Consider the following 13441-nt stretch of genomic DNA (forward strand, 5'->3'; position numbering starts at 1 on the left):
ATGTCATCTTCAGGTTTGGCTGTGTCTAGCAATCAGAACAATGAGAGGAGATTGAAATCATCCTCATTTAACGACCCCATAATCTCTTGCATGGCAGTGGAGTCTGGGCAACTGAATGGAGTTAGCAGAGTGTTTTAGTGGCCGGATGCCCCAATGAGAAGTTTTCTTCAGCGGACATATTCTCAACGTGCCCAGAGAGAAAAATATCTGCCTCTACCTAGGATCAAACTGTCAGCGTTCTGATTGTGAGGCGAGAGCTTCACCTCTAGGCCACTGCACCACTCAAATTAGGGGATATTGAAATCCTTGTATTAATTGAAGTGGCTTATTCTCCACCCCCACCCCACCCCTCTGGTAGGAAGGAAAGTTTAGCACTTGGAGAAGGAGTTGCCTCTTATCTTTCATGGGTTTCTTCCCACTTGGTGAGGGATGCTGATCACCGACTTGGCAGAGGTGGCAAGATGACCTCATACCTCCCAGTGGCCAATAAGGACTCACTGAGTTGGCCTTCTCCAGGTCCTGTCCACTAAACAATGCCGGTTGGCAGGGCCGTGAGGAAGGCCTTCTCTGTGGTGGTGGCGACGATGCTCTGCAACCAACTGCCTCTGGAGATCTGCACTACCTCCATCCTACCAGTCTTCTGAAAAGCTGACTTTTTAAAATCTTTTATGTTGTCTGTGAGGTCTTTCTTTTCAGTTTTCCTGTTTTTCTATTTCATAGGGATTGTGTTGTTTTGGGCATCTATGATTGCAGTTTTTAGGGCCTCCCAGGCTTCTTGTGTGGTTTTACCCTTTAGAACTGGAAATGCAAAGGAGAAACTGGCTCCTACTACCATGTTTGGTGGAATGCGAAAAAGCAAAACTCTTCTGGGGTATAATAGCAAGTTGGCTGGAAGGAATCTTGGGTACTAAAATAGAAAAAAAAACAGAAGGCTTTTTGCTGGGAATATTCCACCAAAACCTAGAAAAACATCAGGTATATTTGGTTATCCATATAACTACAGCGGCTAGGTTAATATATGCCCAACACTGGAAACAAGAAATGATACCTTAGGAGGAAGAGATTATAGAAAAAATTACAACTTGTGCAGAGATGGATAAATTAATGTTGGAAATTAAAAACAAAGAAGAATCTGATTTTTACAAATGTTGGGATATGTTCTACCGGTGGTTAAGAAAAAGGATAAAGTAATTAATGTACATTTGATTAATACTTAATTGATAAAATTATTGCCTGATAATAGAATATATAGTTAAACATAAAGATATAAGATTACTTATATGACTTAAGATTTGTATTTTTTCAAAACTGGTGTATATGACTAATTGAACAGAGCTATAACAGAATGTCAATATAGTTAGAACCGTTTTTAGGATATACAGTACTACACTTTCGTCCAATTTTTTTTAATGTCTTTGTGTTGTTTTGTGTATTGTATTTTCTTATGTATTTAAATAAAAGTTAATTTTTAGTTATTAAAAAAAAAAGAACTTCCCTCCAGGGACAATTGACAAATGCTCCCTCCCCACCGGGAGCTTCAGGTGGTACTCACAATTATGAAACTGGGGTTTTTTATATGTAAAGTTTCACAAAAACTCACCTTCACCTGATTTTCGGCCCAAAGTCACTAATCTGGCTGTCCTATATCACGTTCCAAAAATATTCACCGTCTCCTGGCTATTGGTCCAAACTCAAGAACTTGGCTGTCCTGTATAATATTCCAAAATTAGTCACGGCTGGCTTGTAAAATACACCAAAATATTCCCAAAATATTTTGCTTTCCACAATACTCACCATCTCCAAAGTTAAGAACCTGGCTTTTCTGTATAGAATTCCAAAAAACTCACTGCTTACTGGTTATTGGCGCAACGGTAACGAATGTTTCTTTTAAATTATATTAGAACTTTTAGACTTTTTTAGTTATATTAATTGGATTCCAGTTGTATTGTTATGAGTCCTCAGAGAGGGGCGGCTTACAAATCCAGTTAATCAATAAATAATAAATAAACGTCAGAAATCTTGCTTTCCTGTATAATATTCCAAAAATATGCATTGTGACAAAAATGGCTGTCCTGTTTATTATTCCAAAAACACTCACCGTCCCCTGATGAATGGCCAAAATTCACAAACCTGACTGTTTTGTATCATATTTTTAAAATATTCATTACCTCCTCCCTTCTTTTTGCAGAGTCAAGAACCCAACTGTCCTCTATAATCGTCCAAAAATAATATTTCTGAGTTAATGGTCCAACATCAGAAATGTGACTGCCCTGTATAATATTCCAAAATACTCAGCCATCACAAACCTGGCTGTCCTTTGTAAAATTCTATAAATATTCACTGTCTCCTGTTTATTGCTCCAAAGTGAAGAACCTGGCTGCCTTATTTATTTATTATTCCAGAAATACTCATTGTCAAGTTATTATTATTGGCCAAGTCATTAATCATAGCTGTCCTGTATCTTGTTGAGGCCTTTGAGAGGCCCTCAGCCTTGACTTGAGTGGCTTCAAGATGGCCACTCTGAGCCAGTCACATGACCTCAAAGCTAACCCAGTCACATGCCTGAGTAACTAATCTGGGTATCCTGTATAACAGTGTTTCCCAACCTTGGCAATTTGAAGATATCTGGACTTCAACTCCCAGAAGTCCCCAGCCAGCATTCGCTGGCTGGGGAATTCTGGGAGTTGAAGTCCAAATATCTTCAAGTTGCCACTGTCTCATCTTTACTGGTCAAAATTCACTGTCCTGTTTCTTCTTACAAAACTCACAATATCCAAGTTATAGTTCCAAAGTCAAGAACTGGCTCTCTTAGATAATATAACAAAAATACTTATCATTTCCTGCTTTGGGGCCAAAAGTCACTAATCTCACTGTCCTGTGTAATACTGTATAACAAAAATATTCACCATCTTTGTCTCATTGGCCAAAAGTCACTAATCTCACTGTCCTGTATAATATAACAAAAATACTCACATAGAAACATAGAAGATTGACGGCAGAAAAAGACCTCCTTGTCCATCTAGTCGTGCCCTTATACTATTTACTGTATTTTATATTATTATTATTTATTAGATTTGTATGCCTCCCCTCTCCGTAGACTCGGGGATGATTATATTAGGATGATTATATGTTTATCCCGGGCATGTTTAAATTCAGTTACTGTGGATTTACCAACCAAATCTGCTGGAAGTTTGTTCCAAGCATCTACTACTCTTTCAGTAAAATAATATTTTCTCACGTTATTTCGAATCTTTCCCCCAACTAGTTGGGGGGGGGGAAATTAGAAGTAACGTGAGAAAATATTATTTTACTGAAAGAGTAATAGATGCTTGGAACTCACCATCTTTGTCTTATTGGCCAAAATTCACTAATCTCACTACCCTGTTTCTTATTTCAAAAATACTCCCCATCTCCTGGTTCTTGGCCAAGTCACTATTTTTGATGTCCTGTATATATAACAAATATACTCACCATTTTCTGAACTAATAAAGTCCACTGAGCGGCAGAGCCAGCCAGCAGGCTTATCATCAACCCCACTTTGTCCTGATCGTTTGGGAAATCCTCCAGCCACAAATAACTGACATCGTCACAGAAAAGCTGGGAACATAATTTTCATCGCCATTAAATTTATCTGGCACGGAGACAGGGCAGGCGGCCCCATCTGGCCTTGAAGCTGAGCCAGTGTGCCAGGCATTGCAATTAACTGTTGCTGAATCTGCTGATTCTTGTCAGTGTTGATCCATGACTCTAATTGTGTGTGTGTGTGTGTGTGTGTGTGTGTACAGGAGTGGAGGTCAATTTGTTCTGTCCCAGTGATGAGCCCCCCAAGAAATAGCCCCACCACAGACTTTACAAGATTTAAACATGTAATTTTAATACTTAAATCCAATTAATTAATAACACAAAATGATGTGTTTGGTGTCAGCTGCTAATTATAGTCCAAGAACAGATATCAAGCTCACATATGTTTTCCTTTGATCGCACAGCTCCCTTTTTCACCGACTCACTTTGAGTTGGCAGGAAGCCCGGAGATAAGAATTCAACTTTCTCAATTTGTAATTCATCATAATAAACTAAATACTGTAGTCCAATAGCATGATTCGAGCAGCCATCTGGAATGTTAGAAAGTTGACTTCCGCACTGGATTGTCACGTGGTTCACTTTATATTGCTCAAAAAAATAAAGGGAACACTCAAATAACACATCCTAGATGTGAATGAATGGAATATTCTCACTGAATATTTCATTTGCACAACTATTCATTTGCACAACAGCATGTGAAATTGACTGTCAATCAGAGTTGCTTCCTAAGTGGACAGTTTGATTTCACAGAAGTTTGATTTACCTGAAGTTATATTGTTTTTTTTAATTGTTCCCTTTATTTTTTTGAGCAACACTTCCCCATGCAACATCTGGCATATAAGACACACCTACTTTTTGATGCATGTTTTTGTGGTAAAAAATACGGTAAACTTCAATGTCTTTCTTCAACGACGGCCACCAAAATTGTCTTTTTATTAAGTGAAATGTTTTCAAGAACCCGAAATGTCCCGCAGTCTTAGAATCATGGGCCTTCTCCAAGCCTCCTTTCCCTAGGAAGGGCAGGGACATAAAGTTTGGATCCCACCCAAGCCAGGCCGTCACAGATACTGCACTCATTTGACTGGGCCAGAAACCACTTGTCTGTTTTTAAGGCTTCCGAGAGATTAGAATTTAGCTCTGCCGAAAGATCAGACCTTCTGTCCCTCTGTGCCTAGATAACCACAGCACATGCTATTTGCTTAGTAGGGATCACAGGCCGGACTAACTCCTGTCTGTTATATTGGGGCAACCTAGATAAAGCATCAGTCATAAAGGCCCCCCCTCAGGGAGGTAGCATAATCAGAAGTTAAATCAGGAAAAATGCTGTGCCCAGTGGGACTGTATAGAGCCAGGGGGGCGCAGCAGGTAGAGTGCTGTACTGCAGGCCACTGAAGCTGACTGTAGATCTGAAGGTCAGCGGTTCAAATCTCATCACCGGTTCAAGGTTGACTCAGCCTTCCATCCTTCCGAGGTGGGTAACATGAGGACCCGGATTGTGGGGGCAATAGGCACTGGCTGTTAAAAAGGGCTATTGCTAACATGTTGTAAACTGCCCTGAGTCTAAGAAGGGCGGCATAAAAATTGAATGAATGAATGAATGAATGAATGAATGAATAAAATAAATAGGTGACAATTTTCTTGGGGTCTTCAATGCCTCCAGATTTTTATGATCTGTACACAATTCGAAAGGATGTTTAATCACTTTGAGAAAGTATCTCCGGGTTAGTAGGGCCCACCAGACAGCAAAAGCTTTCTTCTCCCAAATGGAAAGTCAAACCATGGTGGCACAATGAACAGAGTGCAGTACTGCAGGCCACTAAAGCTGACTGCTAGATCTGCAGGTCTGCGGTTCAAATCTCATCACCAGCTCAAGCCTTCCCTCCTTCCGAGGTGGTAAAATGAGGACCTGGATTGTGGGGCAATAGGCTGTCTCTGTTAAAAAGTGCTATTGCTAACATGTTGTAAGTCGCCCTGAGTCTAAGGAGAAGAGCGGCATAAAAAAATCAAGTCAAATCAAATAAATCAATAAATATCCCAGAACAAGGTAACAGCATACAATTTGTGCATTATACTCAAGAAACCTACAAGGTCAGGACCATAAAGTCAGCCAGACTTGAGCTCACCCAATTAGCTGAGCATGATGACTGCAGAAGACTCAGACTTGGTTCATGCTTCAGTTGGATACCACTTGGAAACCAGGGAAATACTGCAGATTCCAATCTGTCACCAGGACCTGAGGTTTAGCCTTCTGAGCTTTCAGACTCATAGTGGAGTTCATCCTCAGGAATAGCTTGACTCCCAGTTTGGGGTGGGTGGGGTGGGGGCAGAAGGCTCTATCACTGGTAAAAAGGTAAAGGAATCCCTGCGGACTCGTTGCCAACTCTAGGGGCAGTGCTCATCTGTTTCAAGGCCATTGAACCAAGACTAGTCCTGTGTCCAGCATGATGTCACAGTGTTATTACCTTACCACTGAAGTGGTACCTATTTATCTAATCACATTTGCATGTGTTCAGACTGCTAGGTTGGCGGGAGCGATCACGTGATACACAGGTCTTGAACATGGCTTTCCAGCCAACATGCTCAGCTGAGGCACCACTGACCCACTGCTCTTATCACTGGAGGTTTTCAAAAATAGGCTTCAGACTTCTTGGACTGGGATGGGATAGGGCCATGAGAGGGAACCTATAGCACGTGTGCCACAGGTGGCATGTGGAGCCATATCTGAGGGGATGTGAGGCATTGCCCTATCTCACCTCCAGCACGCATGTGCGCTGTGCCCAGATTATTTATGACTTTCTGGAGGGGAAGAGGCTGTTTTTGCCTCTCCAGGCTTCAGGAAAGCCTTTCTAGCCTGTGGATGGCAAAGCCCTGACCCAATGGGCCTACTGGAAGTTCAAAAACAAACTTCTGGTTGGCCCGTTGGGCAGTTTTTCACCCTCCCCAGACTTCAGAAAAGCCTTTGGAGCCTGTGGATGGTAAAAATGGGCCTATTGGATGTCCAGAGGCTTTAGTAAGGCCTGTGCGCAAGCATGAGGGGCAGTGTGGGGGGGTTGTGCACACGAGTGGGGGGAGGGCATTGTATTATGGGTGTGGGCACATGCATGCATGACAAAGCATGTGACTGTGTCCTTTTGGCACGCAAGCAAAAAAAGGTTTGCCATCACGAGTACAGGGTCTCCTGCTTGAGGAGGGGTCCCAAAGACTTCTAAGGTCCTTTCCAGTAAGAGTCTATGTTCTGTGTTCAACTTACCACATTCCCCATAGTTTCATAAGTATTGTATTGCAAATCGTGATCTTTTTGGAATTAACCTTGACTGGTGTTCAATTCTGACTTCATGTAAAAGAAGTCCTTTTAAAATTGTGTTTATTTTTCTGTTAGTTTAAAAATGAAATGAAAATGTTTTGCATTTCTGATGAGCTGTAATGAGGAAGGTGTGGAAAGAACGAGAGACATTTGCTGCTTGTCATGACTTTAATGTTTAACTGCAGAAGGCATACATACAAGAAGTGGGAGAACTAAAGCCCAAGAGAACTAGAAAGGCTACAAAATACAACACATGGACCAATACATTTACAAAACATTCAAATCCTTACAAAATGGGCTGTATTGGTCCTTTTTGTTCTTTTTACAAACTCAAACTCTGTGGCCACAGGGGAGCAGTTAACAGATTCACATCCTCCCCCTCCCAAATTTACAAGCGTAAAGAAAGAAAATCTATAGGCCTGGTCGTTCCTTTTGCTAAAAGAATTAGCCCTTTTCCAAAGGGCTAGAGGTTTCTCTCTGCCGAAGGAGGCCGGACTCTACTGACCGGCCTCAAGTGACAGCGTCTGGTATGGAAAAAGCAACATCCTGGGTCCCAACACTCTCCTAACTTCCCCTTAATATTCTATAGGATCCTGAGCATCTTTTGTTTTTGAATAATTTTGTGATTTAGAAGTCCCACCCCCAAGAAAAATAAGTCACATAATATTAAAACTGGCTTTTTCATACTCTTTGGGAGTCCGGGAATGTCAGATGAGAAGATCTGCCCCAGACAAGGGCTTGGCATCAGCAGCCACCACTTTATTATAAGCTGGCCAGGCACACATTAGGTGCCTCTCTTGAAACACAATATGCACAATCCGAAGTTCCAACAAATATTTCTGTTCTGTGTATTTACAATAGTTCAAAATTATATTCACAGTATCTTCTGAATTTTGGCCAAGAGTGAGAAACTTTGTTATCAACTTTGTAACATGCCCACGTAGGAGGAGATTTCTGGCCAAAAGACCTGTGGTTTAAGCCCAGGAAGGGGAGGAGGGAAGGCAGCCCCATGGTCTAGGCAGACCCACCCATTTTCTTCTGTCAGCTTGATAGAGAGCTCCAGCCTGGCACCGTCCCCACAAAGTTCATTTTTTTCTAGCTGGCTCCGGTTCCTTCCATTACTTGCTGTGCCTGCTTCTGCCCCATACAACACTGTGCCACTGACTGGAACAGCCTGGAACAAGGAGGAAGGGCTTAATTTCAAGACAAATAGATTAATCTCCCAAAGTCACGAGGTTTCAGATTTACTTACTTTTCAATTTCTGGAGCACAGTGAACAAACTCATGGTTCCAGAATTTAAATGCTGGATTTTTAATCAATTCAATGAAGGTGATTAAGAGGCCCCAGGGATGAGGCCTATTTACAATCAGTCGTTCTAACAAAACCCTGTAAAAAAAAAACACACACAAGATGAAATTATGAAAAAGGAAAGGCAAAAGCTGTTAACAATTACAAAGCCTTTTAGGGAAAACAGCAATAGCTTACTAAGGTAGCTAGTTATATTGTCAACATCTTAATTTTAGATCTGGAGCTTGCTCTCCCCTTGAAATTTAACAGGTATACCTGGCTTTCTGATTAAGGAGATTTTATTTTTATTTTTTGCAATCTTTGGCCTGCAGAGGAATAAAACCCTGATTGTCTGTCGAGTCTTATATCTTCAACAGTACCTGGTGATCTGCTCTTGAATAGCTTCTGTATTGGCTTCTGCAAACAAGTAAAGCATGGTGCAGCTGAAGTAGTGCGTATGGCTGTTCGGATACCGCAACTGATTGGCAATCGCATTCAGGAAGAGGTACCGACCTGGAATGGAGCACCAAGAGAAAACGACAGAAAAGACACGTTTGCTTTCATCTAACACCAAGTGCACAAAATGGGGTGCTCTATATTTTGTGCAAGCTGGGAAGAGGCTCTGGACATTGGCCAGGTTCGCACAACTCAAATGAGTCAGCCATTCTTCTCACCCTCAACAAACATTTTGTGTGGGATTATAAGACAAAGGATGCTGGTGTCCAGTTGTGCCGCAGGTAGTCCAGAGGGTCCCTGCTTTTGCCCTTGTCTCATCAGGGAGCAAGGTAAGTCAACAAATTCTCCAGGAAAGAGATCAGCCGCCAGAGGGAGTTTCTTCAGCCTCAAGCACGTCACTGGCTGCATGGATAGTAAGAGTGTTGGGATTTTGATACATGCACACCACTATTTTGTTTCTGGAGGCCTTCCAAAGTGCAGGTTGTCTCCTTTAAAGCCCTTCATGGCTGGGGGCCAGATTACCCAAGGGATCAACTTCTCTCAGCCAGGACCCCTAAAACAAGCTACTTTCCCCAGGTCCTGTTACTTTGCAACACTTATAATCGCCACACCTGCTGTGGGCAATAGGTATTGACTGGGACCTGGGAGAAACAGACTACATGAATTCTTGTCAATCAGGATTCAAACTAGTCACGGTGCCTCTCTGTAGCGTTTAGTACCTATGGCCATGGCATCCTGCTGGGTCACTGCAGGAGCTGCCAGCCTTCCTTCATGGGTTTTGCCCTTTTACCTAAGCAGTTCACATGTAATCTAGGGGAGCAACACCTGAGGCTGTGGTTGTTCCAGAAGACTTAATGTCCCTCCATATTACTAGAAGAAGGGATATGTGGTGATCCCACTATCTGGAATTACCCCTGGTGGTCACCTTCAAAATATTTTGTTGTGAGCCGCTCCGAGTTCCCGGAGATGGGCGGCATACAAGTCTAATAAATAAATAAATTATTTATTTATTTATTTATTAGATTTGTATACTGCCCCTCTCCGAAGACTCGGAGCGGCTCACAACAATAAAACAGTACAAATCCAATTGATTAAAATAATTTAAAAACCCTTAATATAAAAAGCAATCATACATCTCATATAAACCATACATAAAACAGAAACGGCCCTGCCTGACGACAGAGGTGGGTTTTAAGGAGTTTGCGAAAGGCAAAGAGGGTGGGGGCAATCCTAATCTCCGGGGGGAGTTGATTCCAGAGGGTCGGGGCCACCACAGAGAAGGCTCTTCCCCTGGGTCTCGCCAGACAACATTGTTTCGTCGACAGGATCCGGAGAAGGCCAACTCTGTGGGACCTAACTGGTCGCTGGGATTCGTGCGGCAGAAGATGGTCCTGGAGATATTCTGGTATTATTATTATTATTATTATTATTATTATTATTATTATTATTATTATTATTATTATTATTATTATTATGAAAAGGAAGCCAAATGCAGCCTAATTTGTCAATGAAAGTTCTCTTTCTTTAGAATGCTAATTACGGCCCCACCTTTCTATTCTTAACCTCTCAAATGAGAGGGACGGGGATTGCATAATGCCACATCCTCACGCATCAGGATTTACACGAGTCCCACACAGAATGAGACCAATCACCCTCCTTGTGGCCAGCGTAACTTAAATAGTTGTCATTTACTCTACTTGTGAAATAGTTGTAGTTAAATAAAAATCATTTCTGGAGGCTTAGTTTGGAAAGTATAAAGAATGGTCCCATGACCCATAAAATCACCCCTCCTGCTTCTGGGCTTACCTTCTGTGTCCAGGTCGACAGCGAGGTTCTGGAAGATGTCCATGTGGGCTGAATGAGTGATGGTGCTCATGGATGGTGTGCTGCCTTTATTATGGATGTGTGCAATTGCTTGTGTACCAACATAAAGCACCAACGCATTGATCAGCTGAATATTGTAACGATTGCCAGGCTCATTTGATACCTGGTGGAACAAAGTCAAAGGGAGGAGAATCATTCATCTGGAATAGACTTCTAAGGAAGAGTGAAGTTTGATGAAATTCTGGGAGTGAGCAGTTTCTTCGCTTCTCCTACCACTCACCAATCAAGAGCTCTACAACTTAAATATACAAGATTTTAAAAGCAACAATATCTACAACATATTAAGCATGTCCTGCTGTAACACCTAAATCTTGCTAGCTTTTAAAAATGTCTACGGCAGCAGGGGCGTGTGTAAAGCGTGATAGACTCATTTAGGGATTATACCTGCTTAATAAAACATCCACCTGTGTCCTGGGAGCAAATGTCTAGGGTTGCTCTCACTATAAATTTGATCTTGAACAAAGGTCTCACCTGCAAGTTGCTGCGCAAGTCAGAGAGGAACGTAACCGGAGAACGAGTTTTGAGATAGGAATCCAAATCTTTCTTGAACTGAGGTGGCATCACACCAGTAAAATTGGTGAGGATCCGTGGAGCAATATTGATCTCGCTCAGCATGTCAACCTGTCAAGAATGCACCAACAATCTTAGCACTCTCTAAAAGATTGCAGTTAGTATATTTTCTAAATAGCACAAAGCAAATTTACAGTAGTCTCCATAAATCACTGAATGGTCCTCAACATGATGGTCCTCATGGGGCTGCCTTTGAAAAGCGTTCAGAAACTACAAATTGTGCAAAATGCAGCCGCGCAAGCAGTCACAAGTTTGCCCACACTTGCATATCTCTCCAACACTTCGTGGTCTGCATTGGTTGCCAATTGGTTTCCAGACCCAAATCAAAGTGTTGGTTATGACCTATAAAGCCCTACATGGCATGGGACCAGAATACCTCCAAGACCACCTTCGACCGCATGAATCCCAGCGATCGGTCAGGTCCCACAGACCTGCCTTCTCCAGGTTCCGTCAACCAGACAATGTCGTTTGGCGGGGCCCAGGGGGACAGCCTTCTCTGTGGGGGCCCCAGTCCTCTGGAATCTGCTCCCCCCAGAGATTCGTACGGCCCCCACCCTCCTTGCCTTCCGTAAGAGTCTAAAGACTCACTTATGCCGCCAGGCCTGGGGCCATTAGATCTTTGCCCCCTGCCCAATGGATGTGTTGAGAGAATGTGCAGTGAATGGAATGATTGTTTTTTATAATTTTGGTTTTTTTAGAAATATTTTTAATTAGTTAATTGGATTAAGATATTTTGTATTGTAGATTTTATATGTTGTGAGCTGCCCTGGGTCCCTGGAAAGGGGTGGCACAGAAATCCAATAAATAAATAAATAATAAACCATTCAGTTATTGTTTGAACTTGCAACAGCACTGAAAAATTGACTTATGATCATTTTTCACACTTACAACTGTTCAAGCATGTTCAAACATTTCCATAGTTACATGGACAAAAATCAGACACTTGACAAATGATACGTATGATGGTCACCATATCCCAGGGTCATGTTATGCCTTTTTCCAACCTTCCGACAGGCAAAGTCAATGGGGAAACCAGACTGCCAGATGTAACAACTCTGTTACTTAGCAATGGAAATTTTAGTTATAAGTCAAGAAATACCTGTAAGATATATACGCAAGCTCCAAGAGATGTTAACTTTTCCTTTAGCAATATTTCATTCATAGTTTACTTCTATATTTGTGAGAAAGCTTAAAGAGCCAGAGGAATATTTTCATCACGTCTCCAATGCCCCCATTGGGATACAAAAGCAATGGCTTCTTGACCAGGTTATCCAAATGGCAAGACGGCTGCTTCGGTCCTTCAGGCATCTCAAATCCCCACCGCTGGTGGATTCCTGCTTTTCAGGGCAAAAGCCTTCCCTGTGCAGACTCCCTGAGCTCCTCATATCTCGAGGCTTGTAGCAACTGCGCTTCATCTTGGGGTGCTGACCCAGTGATCTAATCTGAGGCTCTGAAGAGTAGTTGGATTCTTATGCCGTTTTCCTCTATCCTCTGCTCCCTCTAGTGAGCCTTTTCTCTTTTCCGGGAGGGATCTTGGCACTGTGGTGTCTTTGCAAGAGGAGATTGCACAGCCATTTGTCCAGAATGGTAAAGGGTCCCTTGCATCCAAAGCATGCTTGGAGATTCCCCCCCCCCCTTAAAGCCCCGGCTGACAATGGGCGGGTCTCCTGCGGGTGGCTGGCAGGTGGTGGTGGAAGGCTGTTGACCTTCCTCCCCTTCCTTCCTCTCTCGAATCCTGCCGAACGAGGTTCTGCGCCGGGATCGGATGGCCAGCAGGTCCCCGCAGCCCTGTGCCTGCCTGCCTTCCTCCCTGCCTTCCCTGTCCCCTCTTACGGCCGAGTCTACCTCTCTCTGTCTGTCTGGCTTCCTTCCAGCCAGGAGACCAAGGGGATGGTGGGTGGGGCTCCCTAGGCCTCTTCCTTCCGGGACCACATGGAAGCTGAAGCTCCTGAAGGTATGGCAGACTGGCGGCCCCGCCAAGGAGAGAGAGCAGCTGGCGGGCAGGGGGAAATGGCACCTGGCTCCTGCACAGTGTTGGAAAACGCTACGCGGCAGGTCATTTCTGGGTGCGTGGCTATGTGGCCGCACACCTTAGAGGGAACAGTGATTAAGAGTTGTATCTGCTGAGAACTCTGCTGCCAGTAACAGCTTATTAAAGTCCTGGCGGATCCTAGGATACTCAGAACCGAGACAAGCCTGCATATCCCTGAAGCACATTACGGTTAAAGAATGAAGCCACAGTGGAAGCCCAAAGAGCCCACGCTACCATCTGATGTATCTTACGTAACAGTAGCTCTGTCTTCCGGTCCTCGAGCTTAAGACCCTCTGCAACCTCACCTGGAAAGACTGCCGTAGAA

At 43.1% G+C, this 13441-nt stretch overlaps 1 protein-coding gene across 10 annotated transcripts in view; it reads right to left on the reverse strand.

Moving 5' to 3' along the window:
• Positions 1-7035: 7035 nt before the first annotated feature.
• CNOT1 (CCR4-NOT transcription complex subunit 1) overlaps positions 7036-13441 on the reverse strand; it is a 103112-nt gene continuing 96706 nt past the window's right edge. For all 10 annotated transcript variants that reach the window (XM_070760596.1, XM_070760591.1, XM_070760599.1 and 7 more), the window contains 5 exons: positions 10986-11135; positions 10437-10617; positions 8555-8687; positions 8139-8273; positions 7036-8060 (listed from right to left, as the gene is read on the reverse strand). In XM_070760596.1, the coding sequence (XP_070616697.1) occupies positions 7982-8060; positions 8139-8273; positions 8555-8687; positions 10437-10617; positions 10986-11135 (678 nt within the window). In that variant the 3' untranslated portion in view covers positions 7036-7981. The remainder of the gene's footprint in view (positions 8061-8138; positions 8274-8554; positions 8688-10436; positions 10618-10985; positions 11136-13441) is intronic.

Source organism: Erythrolamprus reginae, chromosome 9 (genome assembly GCF_031021105.1).
Source record: "Erythrolamprus reginae isolate rEryReg1 chromosome 9, rEryReg1.hap1, whole genome shotgun sequence".
Classification (NCBI taxonomy): Eukaryota; Metazoa; Chordata; class Lepidosauria; order Squamata; family Dipsadidae; genus Erythrolamprus; species Erythrolamprus reginae.